The 19,408-nt window shown below is 49.2% G+C and overlaps 1 protein-coding gene across 1 annotated transcript; it reads right to left on the bottom strand.

Annotated features, from left to right (window-relative positions):
• Positions 1-17,741: 17,741 nt before the first annotated feature.
• Positions 17,742-19,188, bottom strand: C8R40DRAFT_1044598 (uncharacterized protein; the record flags this gene model as incomplete). Its single annotated transcript, XM_046224233.1, has 5 exons — positions 17,742-18,105; positions 18,164-18,499; positions 18,554-18,591; positions 18,640-18,918; positions 18,979-19,188. The coding sequence occupies 5 exons, from the start codon at positions 19,186-19,188 to the stop codon at positions 17,742-17,744; spliced, it is 1,227 nt and encodes a 408-aa protein (XP_046086732.1).
• Positions 19,189-19,408: the final 220 nt, after the last annotated feature.

The raw sequence follows: 19,408 nt of genomic DNA, 5'->3' as shown, positions 1-19,408 counted from the left end.
ACACCGCCGTTACGCCGTTAGTCCCCGGAGATCAAGAGTATAAGAGGGAGGAGCTAAGTAGCAGCCAAGTCGGAGCGGCGGTATCGCCGGTGACGAGGAGCGGGCCAAAGAACTTATAAGTCCAAAGGCGGTAGAGAGAGTACTTCAAGGCGTTGAGCCTGAAGACTTAGAGAGGAGCTAAGTTGAGAAGGGAGATCTAAGTTGATAATTAAACTGAGGAACTACGGTAGCGTACAAGCAGTATTTATATCTACGGAGCGGCGCAACGGTGCGGAGCGCCAGACTAACTACTAGGAGTTATACGTGTAGTCCTGCAGGGTAAAGTAAAAGACAATAAGGAGAGACTAGAATGAAAGGGTATGTGTAGCGAGAAAGAACAATAAGGAGAGATTACAATAAAAGGTAGATCTTCGGGATACCGAGCGGCGGAATGGAGGCCCGAGGCATGGGCTTGACAAGAGCCGTAACGGGTCCGAAAGGTGGTTTTCCATTCATCACCTTCAGCGATTCTGACCAGATCATAAGCGTGAGCGAGATCCAATTTGGTGTATATTTTAGCTCTTTTCGGAGCATCGAGAAGATCTGATATAAGTGGGAGTGGGTAACAATCCTTTTTGGTAATACGATTGAGTCCACAGAAATCGACGCAAAGGCGAAGTTTGCCGTCTGTCTTCGGGACGAAAAGGACCGGAGCGCCGTGAGGAGACGATGATGGGGTGATGGCACCAGTAGCCAGCTGTTTGTCAATAAAGTCTTTAAGGGCGACTAACTCCTTTTCAGACAAAGGATAAATACGGCTGAGAGGCGGTGAAGCGCCTTCTTCCAAGTCAATCTTCAGGTCCTAGGGTCTGTGTTCAGGAAGTGAGTCTGCAGCAATCTCGTCGAAGACGTCTGCAAACTCAGCATACTCTGCTGGGATGGAAGGAGGAAGTGGAGGGACAGTAGGAGCGGTGGAAGAGCAGTCGGCGGTGCGGGCCGCGACCTCTGAGTGAATAGCACAAAGAAGGATAGGTTCCATACCAGCGTCCTTGCAAGCCCTATTAAAGACTGCAGCACTTACGAGTGCAATGTCGACCTCGGGGGTTTCCAGCTGCGCAGCAAATTGAGAGACCGTAGGATAAGAATAGATGGGTTCAAAAGGAAATTTGGATGAAAGGAGCTTGGCCCGTGACGTCCGAGAGCGGGAGCGAGAGCGAGAGCGAAGTGAGTCCCCGGGAGGGGTCTCCAGAATTGTTGGTGAAACCGACGGCAAAAGTTCCGGTAGCGGAACAGCGACCTTTGCAACAACAGGGTTGATAGCAGAAGCCACAGACGTCTGTGGAGAATCAAAGTGTGAAGTGTTACGGAACGTAATGATTCGAGATGCCCAGTCAATCAATGGATTGTAGCAGGATAAGAAACTGTAACCTAATACTGCTTCACAAGATGAATCTAAATGAGTAACATAAAAGGGTAATAGAAGCAGCTCGCCGGAAGGAAACTGAACGGCGATATTTGCCATATCGGTAATAGGTTTAGAAGACAATGAACCATCAAAAAGACGAAGATTAACAGGAGAGATTTTGGTCGTTGGAATAGAATTTTGTGAAACGTAACGAGTATCAATAAAAGAGTCAGTGGAACCAGAATCAACAAGAGTAGGAAATTTAAGAAGAGCAGAAATAGGTTCGGCCGGCGCGGCCGAATCGGATAAAGGAAATTCAGTAGTCAATGATATTACAAGAGATCGTTCAATGGAAGAAAGAGCAGACGCGTTGAGATATAACTCCCCAGGTGAGGTACGAACCTGATCAACGCAGCTCCCGTTTCGTACCGGGGAACAAGAGCTGCGGACTAGTTTTCCAATTCCTCTTCAACAACCTCAATGGTTGCTTCGGGGGTTTCTTCAACTTCGGCCGCATGGCCCTTCAACTCTCGGGCCTTTCGCTTGTTGCAGTCAGCAATCTGATGCTTACCACCGCAGAAGAGACAAAGGTTGTTCTTCATCCTTCGTTCCCTCTCGGATGGGAGAACTTTCCCATCGGCACCGAGATGGTTGAAGGCGGGGCGTTGACCGCCGGATTGGCCGGAATTCGAAGAGTTCTGGGGCTTACCATTATTGTTAGGCTTACCACCAGAGAAGGATTTAGGCTTCGGCATGAACGGCGCCAAAGAGCCAGACGGCTGAGAATTGTTATGCTGGTTAGAAGAACCAGTCTTAAAGTCCGAGGAACCCTTCTTCAGGTTCCGAGCAATAAAAGGCTTACCAGCCTCATGCTTTCTAGTTTCTTCGCGCTTCCAGTAACGGTTGTCAATACGAAGAACCTCTAGACGATAATCGGTGAGCATTGCCGGTTTGGGCAAACACACCATTTCGTCCTTGATGCGCTCAGCCAAGCCTCGTCCATAAGCCCATTTCAGGGCGGCAGAATCCCAGTTGGTGCTAGCAGCCAGGGTGTTGAACCGGATGTTGTACTTCCGGATGTTCTCGGTTTCCTTCATTTTCAGATTACCGAGAGAATCTTTGGCCTCGCCTTGCGCGTCGTAAACGCCGAAATTGTCCTGTAGCTCCTTTACAAGGGCCTTGAAGGACGACGTCCAGGCCGGCAGCGAGTCGAGATCCGGGTCGAGGATGTCAGGGACAGACCATTCTTTGGCTGACCCACTGAGATAGGAAAGAGTATAATTCACCTTCCGCTGGTCGGTGAAGTACTTGGGACGGTCATTGAAGACCAGGGCGAGATTGACGAAGAACGTCTTGAGTTTTCGGGGGTCCGAACCGTCGAATACCTCGGGCTCCTTGACCTTGCTCTTGGATTCAGAGCTGTCAGAGGGACGGCCGAGTGCGGCGAGAACGGTACCGAGGGTTTCAATGGAACCCTTGAATCCCGAGAGAAGTTCCAACATAGCACATTGCTCGTTGGGGATGTCAGGAGAGATTGGGGAACGAGGTCCACCAGGTCCACCAGGTCCGCCAGGTCCACTGGGGTCACCAGGCTCACCATGCGGTAAACCGCCGGAGTCGTCATCCAGATTGTCATGGTTGTTGTCAGCACCCGGATCGTTGGGGTCGACAGGAGGGTCTTGATCATCGTGATCACCAGTATCCAAATCGAAGTGAGGAGGTGGGTCACGAGGAGATTCAGAAGCAACTCTTCATTGGGGTTGTTTCCCCGTACGGCGAGCTATGGCTTGGATGATGGGAGAATCAATTTGAGTAGTAGACCGGCCCCGCGCCGGAGCGACCACGGGGGGTTGTCCACGGCGAGGGGTCAGAACTTGGACAGGTTGTCCGTCACTAGTAAACAAAGTGCTGTACTCGAATTGCTGTTCTTCTTCCATGGCTTCAGGAAGAGTCGACGTAGTTGGAACTGTGGCTGGACCGAAACCGCGATTACAGCGACGTGGTTGACCGATGGCAGAGATGGATTCGGAGAAAGGGGTGAAGGATTGGGCTGTAGTGAAGAAAGTGTTTTCTTCAGAGTTAGCTCTCGATTGAGCTCGGGTTTTCGGAGGCATAAAAATGATAGGTCAGTACGACGTTAACGGATTGAGTTTAATTATACTGTTAAGATCATGTACACCGTGTAACCGTGCCAGAGGTCACAGAGTGTCTAAGTGTGGAAGACAAATGGGACAGTAGTGAAGTTATTAACAACACCGCCATTACGCCGTTAGTCCCCGGAGATCAGGAGTATAGAAGGGAGGAACTGAGTAGCAGCCAAGTTGGAGCGGCAGTATCGCCGGTGACGAGGAGCGAGCCAAAGAACTTATAAGTCCACAGGCCATAGAGAGAGTACTTCAAGGCAATGAGCCTGAAGACTTAGAGAGGAGCTAAGTTGGAAGGGAGATCTAAGTTGATAATTAAACTGAGGAACTACAGTAGCGTACAGGCAGTATTTATATCTATGGAACGGCGCATCGGTGCGGAGCGCCAGACTAACTACTAGGAGCTATACGTGTAGTACCTGCAGGGTAAAGTAAAAGACAATAAGGAGAGACTAGAACGGAAGGGTATGTGTAACGAGAAAGAACAATAAGGAAAGATTACAATAAAGGTGGATCTTCGGAATACCGAGCGGCGGAATGGAGGCCCGAGGCATGGGCTTGACAATTCCTTGTCACATTGACAACACATTTGTGGGTTAATTGTGTGGTTTAGTGGTGGTGACTCCTGCTTTACAGACAAAATTTTCTATTTACTGTCGGGACCAATGCACACGCCAACTTGGTTACCTTTATCCATCGTCAAGGTTTTGTAAGTACAATGAAATCCAACTATTGCAATAGTTGTGGGCCAGCAATACACTCAATGTTGATATCCTATATTCTAAATTTGCTCGGGGTGCTTATATCAGATGCGCAGAGTATTGGTAATAGTGACTAAGCAATATTGCCGCGAAGTGGCTGTGGATCCTCTGCGCGAGCGCTCAGAAATCTGCCGCGGAGCGGCGCGGCACAGCCGCTTTCCCTCATACTGCATCTGCAAAACCTGTATTTTCAGCTAAGGGTCTGAAAGCAGTCGAGAGCACTTCCCAGCAGTGAAAGCACCCAGAGCATGTTGCTTTCGGTGCTTTCTGGGATCTGCTCTCAGCCCTTAGCCGAATATCCAGGTTTTGCAGATGTGAATACTTGAGCTGTTCACCCTTCAGATAAATTCCCTTGCAGCTCTCATTATCTGCAGTAATTTTGGAGATATCTAACTGCTTCCATGTAGGTAATCTTTTTGCTTGATCATTCCAATAATATTTGGTTCCAGAGCAAGTTTGATTCAATGTGTTAAAGTAATCTAAACTCAGCTGACTGTGAAGCAACTGTATTCGAGTATGTACCTGTTAAAGTAATCTAAACTACGGGATTGTCAGTTGGCTGTAAGTATATAATAAACTATGAGTCTCACCTCAGTTGACTGTGAAGCAACTGAGGTGTGCAAATACGCCGCCGCGCGTGATATACTCGGTACTGTATAGTTTATTGTAATAACGCCGTCTACAGAAAAGGTAAGTGTCCAAGTTGTGTTATGTACGTACGGAGTACCTCCAACACCCCCCCTACTCCGTACGATGTAGTCCAAGTAGTGTAACCATTTTTGAGTGAATTGTGCCATTCAGGGCCTTCGTAAGGATATCGGCGACGTTCTCCCCAGACCGTATCCTCTGAACCCGGACTTCACCGCTGGCCACTTTCTCTCGGACGTAGTGGTGACGCATCTCAATGTGCTTCACCAAGGCGTGCCGTTTGGAGTTCTCGGTGAGGGAAACGGAGCCGAAGTTATCCCCCAGCATGTCAATAGGGCCGTCCTGCGCTAGGTCGACTTCAGATAGGAAAGAAGTGAGCCAGACGGCCTGTTGAGCTGCTCTTGATAGTCCAATGTACTCCGATTCGGTAGTCGACAGGGCTACCGTCGCTTGTCGTTTGGAAGACCAGGACACCGGGGCACCTGCCATGAAGAAAACGTATCCGGAGGTTGACCGGAATGTGTCCTGGCAGCCTGCGTGGTCCGAATCGACATACGCATACGGTTTTAGGCCCTGTCCAGGGTCCGGTGTTGACGCGGAGGGAGCTCGGTACGTGATAGCGTAGTCGATTGTATGGGTAATGTATCCCGCTACCCACTCCACACACTCCCAGTGCGCCCGACCCGGATTGAGCTGGTATCGCGCCAGGAGGCTGCCTGCGAATGCGAGATTGGGGCGGGTGCATACCTGGCCCCACAGTATTGCACCTATGATCGACCGGTATGGCTTGTCGGCCATGAATCGTTGTTCCTCTGCTGGCAGTGGGTTTGGTGATTCGTGCAATTTGGCGTTGGGCGGGAGGGGGGTGTTGCGGCGCCGGACGTGTTCAAGGCCGAAGTGTGCCAGCATATGCTGGAAGTACGCTTTTTGCGATATGGTGACGGCTTTGGTGGTCGGGTGTTGCCTGATCGTCATTCCAAGTAGCACCTCGGTGGTGACTTCGTTTGCTTCCCAGCGCTTTCCCAGGTCTGCGACCGCTCTATCCTGTCCTTCCTTGGTGGTGGAACCTCCACATACATCATCCCCGTACGTACTGGTAATGGTATATTCTCCTCCGGCTCATTTGTAGCGTATGCAGGGGTCCGCTGTTAAGATCATGTACACCGTGTAACCGTGCCAAAGCTACAAGGTGTCTAAGTGCGGAAGACGAGTGGGACAGTAGTGAAGTTATTAACAACACCGCCGTTACGCCGTTAGTCCCCGGAGATCGAGAGTAGAGAAGGGAGGAACTGAGGAGCAGCCAAGTCGGAGCGGCGGTATCGCCGGTGACGAGGAGCGAGCCAGAGGACGTCTAAGTCCTAAGGTAGAGTAGAACGTACTTCAAGGCGTTGAGCCCGAAGACTTAGAGAGCACAGAGTTAAAGAGGGAATCTAAGTCGATAATTAAACTGAGGAACTACAGTAGCGTACAGGCAATATTTATATCTATGGAACGGCGCATCGGTGCGGAGCGCCAGACTAACTACTAGGAGCTATACGAGTAGTACCTGCAGGGTAGAGTAAAAGACAATAAGGAGAGACTAGAACAAAAGAGTAAAAGACAATAATGAGAGACTAGAACGAAAGGATATGTGTAGTGAGAAAGAACAATAAGAGTAAGATTACAATAAGAGTAGATCTTCGGAGTACCGAGCGGCGGAATGGAGGCCCGGGGTATGGACTTGACAGTATCCCCCTCTTAGGCTTGAGCCCTCGAAAGCCGTTAGTATCGGGCAATACTATTAGTCACCAGAGAGAAAATTTTATATCCCGTCAGCATTGGCAATTATCCTTTTTAGTCATCAGGAAAATTTCGTTGGTTCACTGTATACCGAGTACAATTCGAAGGAAAATTTTCGCTGGTCCGTGCGCAGTTTTGCCATATAAAAGGCCCAGAATTTCGCCGATAAGACCCAAGTACCCAAAAAACTTCCAAGTCCAAAAATGTCCGCTAGCCGCACCACCACTACCACCGTTACTTCTGCTACTACCGCTGGACCTTTGTGGTCCCGAACAACGAATCCGCCACGCGCCGACCCTGTAGACGACGACGAGGAGGAGTTGGGAGAGGACAACGATGAAGCCATCCGGCGGGCGGAGGAGAAGGTCCGCAGGATGAAGGCGAGGAAAGCGGCGGCGGCGGCGAAGAAGAAGGCCGAGGAGGAAGCTGCCAAGAAGGCCGCTGAAGAGGCGCGGAGGCGAGAGGAAGCGGCCGCACGAGAGTTGGAGGAGCGAAGGAGGCTGTTGGCCACTGCGGCGACAGCTCGAAGTCAGAGGGGTACTTCCCCCAGTGAAGTGTCCGCCTCGCCGAGAAGGCCCGTGGTGGAGGTCTCGAAGCGAAGGAGTAAAGGAAAGGGAAAGGCTCAGGCCCAGGTACGTCAACCATTCCTCTAACTAGGTAGCTCGTCTAACTTCTTCCTATTAGCCTGTTGACGAAGACCCGGACGACGGCGACGATGGCGACGACGACGACGACAAGCAGCCCTGCGAACGATGCAGGACGAAGAAAATCTCTTGCCAGATGCAGGCTGGTAAGAGAAGCTCGATCATTTGCAAACCCTGTCACGACGCCAAAGTTCGGTGCTCGTACTCCGGAAGGCCATCGACGGTGAAACGGGAAGGTGGGTCAAATCCGACCGGCGAGCGCCTGGCGGTCCTTGAGAGCCAGGTGGCTCAGTTACTCGCCGATAACCGGCAACTACGAGATGGTCAGGTAAAGGCCAACACCTACCATCGACACTTCAACCGGAAGTTGGATTGGTTGATCACCAAGGCCGCGAGGAGGAGGAGATCACCCCCGGAAATGCCGGAAGCTGGGCCGTCGGGCTTATCGAGGAAAAGGCACAGAGTTGTGGATAGCGATGAAGAGGAAGCAAGGGAAGTGGAGAAGGATGGGGAGGAAGAAGAAGAGGAGATGGAAGAGGAGGAAACGGCACCGGCGGAGAAAGGAAAGGAGAGGGAAGCGTAGCGTAGTATACGGACTTCGGACTTCGGACATCGGACATCGGCCCCTCGGCCTTTCTTGTAGCCTTTTGTAGTCTCCTGTCTTGCTTTTTTGTTTTCTTGTTTGTATATATAAAAAGAAATGTTATCGCGTTTAAATCGGGAAACGAATGGGCCGCGAAGCGGCGTAAGAAGTAATTAGTTTAGTATAAGTAGTGTAAGTGTAAATGGAAACTGAGTGACAACTGTGATTAAAGAAACCATAATAAGCACATAAAAGAGAGAGATAAACACTCAATTTACTATCATCGTGTTTACCCTCTAAACACACGAAGTAAGCTTCGGCGGAGCGCGGCGACAACGGGGAAAGGAATAAAATGATTTTTTGTAGTCAAGGTCCAGGCTTCAAAGGATAACGAGCGTGGAATGCGGGTACCAGCTCGTCAGCATATAATTCATCAGCAGCAACCCAAGAGAATTCATCGTCGGTACCTTCGTAACCGGCCCACCGAATATAATAACGTAGAGGACAACACTTATACCTTCTGTCCAGCTTGGAGTCCAGAATTTCGGCAACGTTGTACTCCTCTTCACCATCAACTTCAATTGGAGGTGGAGGAGATTGAGTACGATTCGGGAATGGATTCGGCGTAACCGGCTCCAGCTGTGAGACGTGGAAAACCGGGTGAATGCGGCGAAGATAGTCCGGGAGCTTGAGCTCGTAAGACAAAGTACCAGGTCGACTGATGACCTTGAAAGGACCAAGATATTTTTCTGAGAATTTTTCAGTAGGACGAGTAGAGCGAATATGTTTAGCAAGAACAAATACTTCGGAGCCGATCGGGAACTCCGGGTGCGAGATTCTTTTCCTGTCAGCTTGTTCCTTGTAACGGGATTGAGCTAAGAGGATTTCCTCTCGAAGGAAGGCATGGAGTTCATCGAGATTGACGACAAAGTCTCTGGCTAGATCAGACTTCATGTCGACCTTGGGCCGAACGGTGATGTTTGGGTGGTATCCTTTGTTAGCGAAGAATGGAGTAATACCAGTGGAAGCATTGGGAGCGTTGTTATAGGCGAACTCGGCGATCGGAAGTAAAGGCGACCAGTCATTTTGTTGGTGGGAGCAATAGATCCTGATGTACTGTTCGAGGGTTTGGTTGACATGCTCGGTCTGCCCGTCGGCTTCCGGATGATATCCAGAGGTATAGTGAAGTTCCATGGAGACCGCTTTACCGAGAGCCCGGAAGAACGCCGAAACAAATTCGGAACCACGATCGGAAGTGACATGATTAGGAACACCATGCTTGGAGAAAACGTGAATAACAAAGAGCTCAGCTAGTTGTTCGGAAGTAATGGTGTCGTGAGTTGGAATAAATATAGCTTGCTTGGAAGATCGATCCACAACGACTAGGATAGCGGTGTAACCATTCGACATTGGCAGTTGCTCAATGAAGTCCATGGAGATGGAATCCCATGGTCGGACCGGAACCGGCAGAGGTTTCAACAAGCCGTAAGGCCGATGACGGCGGGGCTTATTGCGACCACAGATAGTGCAAGAGGTAACGTAGTCACGAACAAAGTCTCTGACCTTGGGCCAGGTGTATTGACGACGTACAGCTTCCAGAGTGCGGTTCTGGCCGAAATGGCCGGAAAGTGGATGATTATGGACATAGCGAAGGACTTGAAGGCGAAGGTCGCCGTGATTCGGAACATAAATACGGTCATCAAGGCGTAGTAGCTTGTCACTACCTAAGCTCCAACGTTCATTGGAAGGATCTTTTGCAAGTTCCAAACCAACAATGGAGCTCGGATCGGCGGGAAGGGCGAGGATGATTGCCTGGTGTAGGGCTTCGATATCCATGATAATCGAGGCTCGTAAAGCCGGACCTTCCAGGAAGGTAGCTCGAAGAGACGCAGTGAGTTGTTCGTTAGTAAAGATAGGGCGAAAGTTATGAGGGTTCACTTGGGCGTAGCCGATATCCCCCTCTTTAGGGTAGACGTCTCAGCGTCTAGTTATCGAATCGGGTTTCTTGCCGAGTTTCCCCGGTCGGAAGCGAATGACCATATTAAATTGATGTAAAAATTCAGACCATCGTACCTGTCGGCGTGTAAGAACCTTGGTAGTAGAGAAATACTCAAGATTCTTGGGATAGGTGACGACGTCCACCGGATCACCCGAACCTTCCAGATAATGACGCCAAGCTTTAAAGGCCTCAAAGATGGCCAGTAGCTCTTTGTCGTGGGTATCGTAGTTGAGTTCCGCCGCATGAAGCGTTCTGGAAAGGAAGGCTAGAGGATGAATTTCACCGTCAGCATATTGGATGGAAAGAATAGCCGCAATGGCGTAATCGGAAGCGTCGGTTTCCACGATAAGTGGGCGATTCAGCTCCCAATGGGCCAGTATTGGCGCAGAAGTGAAAGCAGTTTTGAGATTTTCGAAGGCCTCTTGACAGCTGCTGTCCCAGATCCAGGAAGCGCCTTCTCGGGTAAGCCGAGTCATCGGCACAACAATATCACTATAATTATAAATAAAACGACGATAGAAGTTTGCAAAACCCAGGAAGGACTGAATGTCCTTAACCTTCCTCGGGACCGGCCACTCTAGAACTGTCTGAACTTTCTCCTTGGACATAGTCAATCCGTCGGGAGAAAGAATATAACCCAAATACTCAACAGTATCCATATTGAATTCGCACTTCTCGGGGTTGGCATAAAGCCGATGTTTCCGTAACCGCTGAAGAACCTCCTTAACGTGTTCTCGGTGTTCTTCTGGCGTATCAGAGTAGATTAGAATATCGTCAAGATAGATGATGACACAGACATCGAGCATGTCAGAGAAGATGTCATTAACAAACCGCTGGAAAGCCGCAGGGGCGTTCGTAAGGCCGAATGGCATAACCTTCCATTCGTAAGAGCCGTAGCGGGTCCGAAAGGTGGTCTTCCATTCATCACCTTCAGCAATTCTGACCAGATGATAAGCATGAGCGAGATCCAATTTGGTGTATATTTTAGCTCTTTTCGGAGCGTCGAGAAGATCTGAAATGAGTGGGAGTGGGTAACGATCCTTTTTGGTAATACGATTGAGTCCACGGAAATTGACGCAAAGGCGAAGTTTGCCATCTTTCTTTGGGACAAAAAGGACCGGAGCGCCGTGAGGAGAGGATGATGGGGTGATAGCACCAGTAGCCAGCTGTTTGTCAATAAAGTCTTTAAGGGCGACTAGCTCCTTTTCAGACAAAGGATAAATACAGCCGAGAGGCGGCGAAGCGCCTTCTTCCAAGTCAATCTTCAAGTCATAGGGTCTATGTTCAGGAAGTGAATCTGCAGCAATCTCGTCGAAGACGTCTGCAAACTCTGCGTACTCTTCTGGGATAGAGTGATGAAGTGGAGGGACAGTAGGAGCGGTGGAGGAGCAGTCGGCGGCGCGGGCCGCGACCTCTGAGTGGATAGCACAAAGGAGAATGGGTTCCATACCAGCGTCCTTGCAAGCCCTGTTAAAGACTGCAGCACTGACGAGTGCAATGTCGACCTCGGGAGTTTCCAGTTGAGCAGCGAATTGAGAGACCGTAGGGTAAGAATAGATGGGTTCAAAGGGGAATTTAGACGAAAGGGGCTTGGCCCGTAACATCCGAGAGCGGGAGCGAGAGCGAGGTGAGTCCCCAGGAGGGGTCTCCAGAATTGTCGGTGAAACCGACAGCGAAGGTTCCGGTAGCGGAACAGCGACCTTTGCAACAACGGGGTTGATAGCAGAAGGCACAGACGTCTGTGGAGAATCAGGATGTGAAGTGTTACGGAACGTAATGTTTCGAGATGCCCAGTCAATCAACGGATTGTAGCGGGATAAGAAACTGTAACCTAATACTGCTTTACAGGATGAATCTAAATGAGTAACATAAAAGGGTAAGAGAAGCAGCTCGCCAGAAGGGAACCGAACGGCGATATTCGCCATTTCGGTAATGGGTTTAGAAGATAGTGAACCATCAAAGAGACGAAGATTAACAGGAGGAATTTTGGTTGTAGGAATAGAATTTTGAGAAACATAACGAGTATCGATGAAAGAGTCAGTAGAACCAGAATCAACAAGAGTAGGAAATTTAAGAAGAGCAGAAATAGGTTCGGCCGGCGCGGCCGAATCGGATAAAGGAAATTCAGTAGTCAATGATATTACAAGAGATCGTTCAATGGAAGAAAGAGTGGACGCGTTGAGATATAACTCCCCAGGTGAGGTACGAACCTGATCAACGCAGCTCCCGTTTCGTACCGGGGAACAAGAGCTGCGGACTAGTTTTCCGATTCCTCTTCAACAACCTCAACGGTTGCTTCGGGGGTTTCTTCAACCTCAGCAGCACGGCCCTTCGATTCTCGGGCCTTTTGCTTATTGCAGTCAGCAATCTGATGCTTACCACCGCAGAAGAGACAAAGATTGTTCTTCATCCTTCTTTCCTTCTCGGAGGGAAGGACTTTCCCATCTGCACCAAGATGGTTGAACGCGGGGCGCTGACCGCCGGCTTGGCCGGAATTCGAAGAGTTCTGGGGCTTACCATTATTGTTAGGCTTACCACCAGAGAAGGGTTTAGGCTTTGGTGTGAACGGCGCCGAAGAGCCAGAAGGCTGAGAATTGTTTTGCTGGTTAGTAGAACCAGTCTTAAAGTCTGAGGAACCCTTCTTCGGGTTCCAAGCAATGAAAGGCTTACCAGCCTCACGCTTTCTAGTTTCCTCGCGTTTCCAATAACGATTGTCAATACGAAGAACTTCTTGACGATAATTGGCGAGCGTCGCCGGCTCGGGCAAATGCACCATTTCGTCCTTGATGGGTTCAGCTAGGCCTCGTCCATAAGCCCATTTCAGGGCAGCAGAATCCCAGTTGGTACTAGCAGCCAGGGTGTTGAACTGGATGTTGTACTTCCGGATGTTCTCGGTTTCCTTCATCTTCAGATTACCGAGAGAATCTTCGGCCTCGCCTTGCGCGTCGTAAACGCCGAAATTGTCCTGAAGCTCTTTTACAAGGGCTTTGAAGGAGGATGTCCAGGCCGGCAGCGAGTCGAGATCCGGGTCGAGAATATCAGGGACGAACCATTCTTTGGCTGACCCACTGAGATAGGAAAGGGTGTAGTTCACCTTCCGTTGGTCGGTGAAGTACTTTGGACGGTCATTAAAGACCAGGGCGAGATTGACGAAGAACGTCTTGAGTTTTCGGGGGTCCGAACCGTCGAATACCTCTGGCTCCTTGACCTTGCTCTTGGATTCAGAGCTGTCAGAAGGACGGCCGAGAGCAGCGAGGACGGTACCAAGGGTCTCAATGGAGCCCTTGAACCCCGAGAGGAGTTCCAACATAGCACGTTGCTCATTGGGAATGTCAAAAGAGATAGGAGAATGGGGTCCACTAGGTCCACCAGGACCGCCGGGGCCGCCGGGACCACCAGGACCACCAGGACCACTGGGGTCACCTGGCTCACCACGCGGTAAACTGCCGGAGTCGTCATCCAGATCGTCATGATTGTTGTCGGCGCCCGGATCGTCGGGGTCGACAGGAGGGTCTTGATCATTGTGATCACCAGTGTCCAAATCGAAGTGAGGAGGTGGGTCACGAGGAGATTCAGAAGCAGCACGACGTTGGGGTTGTTTCCCCGTACGGCGGGCTATGGCTTGGAGAATTGGAGAATCAATTCGAGTAGTAGACCGGCCCCGCGCCGGAGCGACCACGGGGGGTTGTCCACGGCGAGGGGTCAGGACTTGGACAGGTTGTCCGTCACCAGTGTACAAGGTGCTGTACTCAAATTGTTGTTCCTCTTCCATGGCTTCAGGAAGAGTTGACGTAGTAGGAACAGTGGCTGGACCGAAACCGCGATTACAGCGACGTGGTTGACCGATAGCAGAGATAGAGTTGGAGAAAGGGGCAAATGATTGAGCTGTGGTGAAAAAAGTGTTTTCTTTGGAGTTAGCTCTAGATTGAGCTCGAGTTTTTGGAGGCATAAAAATGATAGGTCAGTACGACGTTAATGGATTGAGTTTAATTATACTGTTAAGATCATGTACACTGTGTAACCGTGCCAAAGCTACAAGGTGTCTAAGTGCAGAAGACGAGTGGGACAGTAGTGAAGTTATTAACAACACCGCTGTTACGCCGTTAGTCCCCGGAGATCGAGAGTAGAGAGAAGGGAGGAACTGAGGAGCAGCCAAGTCGGAGCGGCGGTATCGCCGGTGACGAGGAGCGAGCCAGAGGACGTCTAAGTCCTAAGGTAGAGTAGAACGTACTTCAAGGCGTTGAGCCCGAAGACTTAGAGAGCACAGAGTTAAAGAGGGAATCTAAGTCGATAATTAAACTGAGGAACTACAGTAGTGTACAGGCAGTATTTATATCTACGGAACGGCGCATCGGTGCGGAGCGCCAGACTAACTACTAGGAGCTATACGAGTAGTACCTGCAGGGTAGAGTAAAAGACAATAAGGAGAGACTAGAACGAAAGAGTAAAAGACAATAATGAGAGACTAGAACGAAAGGATATGTGTAGCGAGAAAGAACAATAAGAGTAAGATTACAATAAGAGTAGATCTTCGGAGTACCGAGCGGCGGAATGGAGGCCCGGGGTATGGACTTGACATCTGCGCGTGATGTTTTGTACCCGTTCCAGGACTTCGGTTTCATGTGTAAGGATCTCATCAAATGGTCATTTTGTAGCCTTCCCGTAGATACAGTCTTCGCACATCCCGTGGACCTCCCTGTTCGTGATCTTTAGGCCGTCTACCAGTCCGCGATTTGCCATCCGGATTATACGACGTATAGCGATGTGTCCCAGTCTTCAGTGCCAGGTAAGTATATCCACTGGTCTATCCCGTGTTCGTGAGTAGCTAACTGTAGTGTGTCCCGTCTCTAGGACCTCGACTTCATACATCTTATTGCGTCCGAAGCCTTCCAGGACCGTCTCTCCCTTTGGATCCCTGACTGTCATTATTCCCATTCCCCACTCGCCTCTCATTCCTTGGCCGTCCAGTGTCGACAGTGACACCAGGTTATGCCCAAAGGATGGGGTGTGTTTTACGCCCCTGAGCTGTATCGTTCGCTCACTCTTCCCATTTTGCGTGACGAATTGGACAGTCCCGATGCCCTGTATCTGGAATTTTCCCCCTTCGCCCGCGATTGCGCTGCTTCTGCCCTGTCCTTGCACTTCGGAGTATTCTACAAAATCCTCTCTTCTTACCCAACAGTGCTCAGAAGCTCCCGAGTCAAGGAACATTTTTATTGTTGGTCTAGCTGGCGAGTACAATGAGGTGGTACCGTGGCACGCGGTGCATTGCCCTTTCAATACGGTGATACAGCTAAGTCTATCTACGTCTTCCCTTTCTGTCTCCCGCTGACCCGTTTCCCTTAGAACGGGATTATCCGGTCTAGACGCTGGGTCAGCGGTGGACTTATTCTGTTGGGTAGACGTGGACGTACTGTTCCTGCTGCTCGCCTGGGCCGACATCACGTACATTGCCATAGGGGATGAGGTACTGTCGCTGGCTGGATCGGTTACGCTGGCGTTTGCCGTGGTTTTCGTGGCCTGTCCATTCTTCGGCCACTGTCCCTCCATTCCCCTGCCTTTTGCCCAACATTTCCTCGCGATATGCCCCGGTTTGCTACAGTTGTGGCATATGATCGCTGGCCTGTTACTGGTGCGGGGTGTGCTCGAGTTCGCTGGTGCGGGTACATTTGAGTGGGCTGCCATCAGCGCCTTCACTCGTTTGGTGTCCCGCTCTTCCTCACATTGTTCCTCCTCCTTTTCGTACCACAGCATGTGCAGGTAGGTGAACGCCTCTGCGCTTGTTGTTCCTGGGACGCTACGGACGTCCTGTTTCCATCCGATGGGCATGGATGATATGACGATGCAGCGGAACTGAGCGTCGGTTGCAGTTCCTCCTAGGTCGTGGACCTTTTTTAGGAGGTTCCGCATTCTCTTTTCATGGTCCTCCATTGTTGACTCGGGGTCGTACTTTTCTTGGCGGAGGCTCGTATCCGCAAGGTGTATGTGTTGCTCGTCCCGCTTTTCGAATCGCTTTATCAGTGCTTGCCATATTTCGGATGCCCATCGTGTCTCGTCTACTCCCAAACCCACGAGGTCGGTGATGTTGGAAATGATGGCTCCGGCTACGAGCCTGTCGCGGAGTTCCCATTCTTCCGGGCAAGGGGTCGGACTGAATAGAGGTGTGGGAGTCGGGGTTGGTGGATATATTGGTCCGGGGTAGCTGCTCGGCCTGGGGATCGTTCCATCTAGGTATCCGTTCAATCCTCTTGATTGCACCGCGAGCGTGATTTCGCGTTTAAACGGTCTCCAATTTTCCTCTCTGATGAGCTGTTTCTCATCCGGGAGTCTCGGGATATTCAGACTGTTTCCGAAAGACATTTTGTGGTTTTAGTACCTATAGATTGAATACTTTCTATCGCGGGAGAACGTTTTTGTTTCTGATCAGAGCACGAGTCTCATAATCTGTTAAAGTAATCTAAACTCAGTTGACTGTGAAGCAACTGTATTCGAGTATGTACCTGTTAAAGTAATCTAAACTACGGGATCGTCAGTTGGCTGTAAGTATATAATAAACTATGAGTCTCACCTCAGTTGACTGTAAGTATATAATAAACTATGAGTCTCACCTCAGTTGACTGTGAAGCAACTGAGGTGTGCAAATACGCCGCCGCGCGTGATATACTCAGTACTGTATAGTTTATTGTAATAACGCCGTCTATGGAAAAGGTAAGTGTCCAAGCTGTGTTATGTATGTACGGAGTACCTCCAACACAATGCACTTCCAAGGTTCTACAGGTTAGAATACCTGGAGGTGATAATGCAGGAGACTGCATTTGAACCTGGCATAATGCTAACACCTTCACATTTGGATGAACCTGCCATTTACATTGGAGAGACATCAATTTCAGTCAGTCTTGCTTTTGCAAATGGTCAATCAACAAATCCCAACATCAATTAGTGAGGCAAACAGGCTGAAATCTGCACAGAATGCAGTCATCTGCCCTACAACAAGACAAGGGGTCAAAGCTATTTATCCCAAAGGTCAAGTTGTTTGTTGCATTGTATTATACAAATTCTTGAGGCTGCACAGATGATACTTAAGCAATGTCTGAGAACATAGAAATTATATTGTGAGGTCTGTTTCATACTATCTCCTATCTATCCTATCCCAGAGGTTCTTTTAAATTAAATGATTAATTGACAAGTGTTAAGGAACAGTTTACTCTACATGCATCAGTATGGTAGTTGTAGAGAGTATACTATGCTTACCATAGTTGATTGAAACACAACTGAGGAACTCCATGGCACCGTGTCTGACCTACCTACCTACTGTACAGTATAATGTACTAACACTGTTTACCTGTCAGACTGGGTTGTACATACAGGGTATTCCTCAACATCAAGCACTATTTCTAGCTTCATAATACATATTATTGGTATAACTGAGGAGCAGAATAACAAGTATATAGTGTGGAGGAGCAAAGTGACGACAAATGGGGGTTTGGGGGCTTGCCCCCAACAAGCTGTGAACCCGGCTGGAGTGCGGTGCAAGCTTTGCGAGCCACCGTGGCGTAGGCACAGGTTCTAAAGCTTGTACAATTGACATTGCCTATGGGCCATGCAAATTGGGGATACAATTTTTTTAAATCATCAACACCAAATGTGAGTGTTCACATCTGCTCCAGTATTGAGAGGAACTTGCATTGACAGTTATGATCCACTCCATTCGAGAGTTGGTTTTACGCAAAGAGACTCATGAGAAGGTACAATAGGCCTACACATGGTAAGAAACAGGCATAATGCACATGATTAGGGTGCTAGTCCACCTCATTTGTATATAGAAAGATGGGACGCTCCTGACCTTCCGGATATTCTGTGGGAGACCCCGAGTACATCCAGCGTAATTCAGGTGATAAGCGCTTTTGAGGTTGTGACAGCACAGGCAAGGAACGTCTCGGAAGCAGATACTTGGTAAATCGCCGAATAGTTGCGGAAATGCGTTCAGTCGAGTAGAATTGGTCCAAGTCGCACGGCGCTGCCCTGAAGTTAAAACATCTTTGATGCTTTCGAACAAGAGCATCAAATTGCATGACCACGTCATCAATTGTGGGTCGCTTGACGGGGTCATCTTGAACCATAGAATCAACAAGCGGTTTCAAAAAAGCAAACCGTTTACAACAACTGGAACCCCTGCGCTAGTGGTGTTCGGGTCAGCTATCGCACCCTTCCATCAAGTAACAGCAATACCTCAGTGAAATTTTGACGGATGAGATTACCGATGTAGTATATATCTGTTGAGAAAGGATTGGCATGTTTGTACTTTTGTGCGTGCTCGGGGGCTGATTTATCGCCTCCTCTCAGAATCCTTTCCAATGGGGGGGCTGTGCTTTTATTGCTGTACATATGGGAAAGGCCAAAATCAATCAGGTAGTATTTCGGCCAAAAGTGCATTCGAAATCCAGTACGCTTAGCTGAGCGAAGGGGGTTGTCTTTTGCCTTCCAGGGATCTATTGGATGCCAGCCCTCTGGAAACATCTGGGTACCATCCATCATGATGTTCATCTCTGTGCAATCACTGATCTTGTGTAAGAGAAACTGAGAAGGCAAACAAACAGTATATTCAACATACCCATGGGCAACAAGATGTTCATGCATAAATTGGATACCCTGGACTTTGTTTGAGTCAAGAATGTACATGGTTTTATAGATGCACACCTCGAACAATTGTTGCATGAAAGCGATGGCTTCCCCCATGGTGTCGAACTCTGGTTCATTGAACGGCCTCAAAACCGGCATCACAATCAAGTCCATTTCACTATTTGGCACAGGAATGACATCGTATATAGGGACACAGTGGTTGCGAGGTTCTGCTGCTATTGAATCATTTGAGAAATATAAACCAATTTCGACTTCTTGAGGATGAATAACTCGCGAGACTTTCTTGAGCATTACAGGTTTATTGTCAGAAATTCGTAAAGCGTCAATGAGCGATCCCTAGGATGATGATCGAGTTTATAAAATAATAAAGTTGATCATTGAAGCTTTGATACTCACGAATATAGGAACTTCTTCCGCATCGAAAAAGGCCTCGCTGAAAGGTCGTAGCTGGGGTGGCGGTTTATCTGGCTGATACCGCGACCTTAACTTGTAGCCTAGACTTTCCAACCATCCTGAGTGTTCCACCCAGAACTTTTCATTATCGATAATATCAAAAGCGTAAGCTATGAGGTTTTCTCCCTTCCCAGCAGGAAAACAGCAAACCATAGGAGGAACGTAGTAATGGTGAGAGAGCAAAGAAGTCACCGGGCCGGTCTGCGGTCATTCAACCACATCGGAAAGCCTCGGACGGCTGTCGGACGGTAACAATTCATTGTCGGTCACATCCTGAGTAGTGTGAGCTTAAAGTTACAGTTTGAAGAGGTCATTCGAGTGGAAGGAACAACCATAATTAGGTGTGTGAAGCCTCTTTCAATAAGCACATTGT

The sequence above is a fragment of the Lentinula edodes genome (genome assembly GCF_021015755.1).
Source record: "Lentinula edodes strain Le(Bin) 0899 ss11 chromosome Unknown C8R40scaffold_16, whole genome shotgun sequence".
Taxonomy (NCBI): Eukaryota; Fungi; Basidiomycota; class Agaricomycetes; order Agaricales; family Omphalotaceae; genus Lentinula; species Lentinula edodes.
This window is presented reverse-complemented; position numbering and strand designations above follow the sequence as displayed.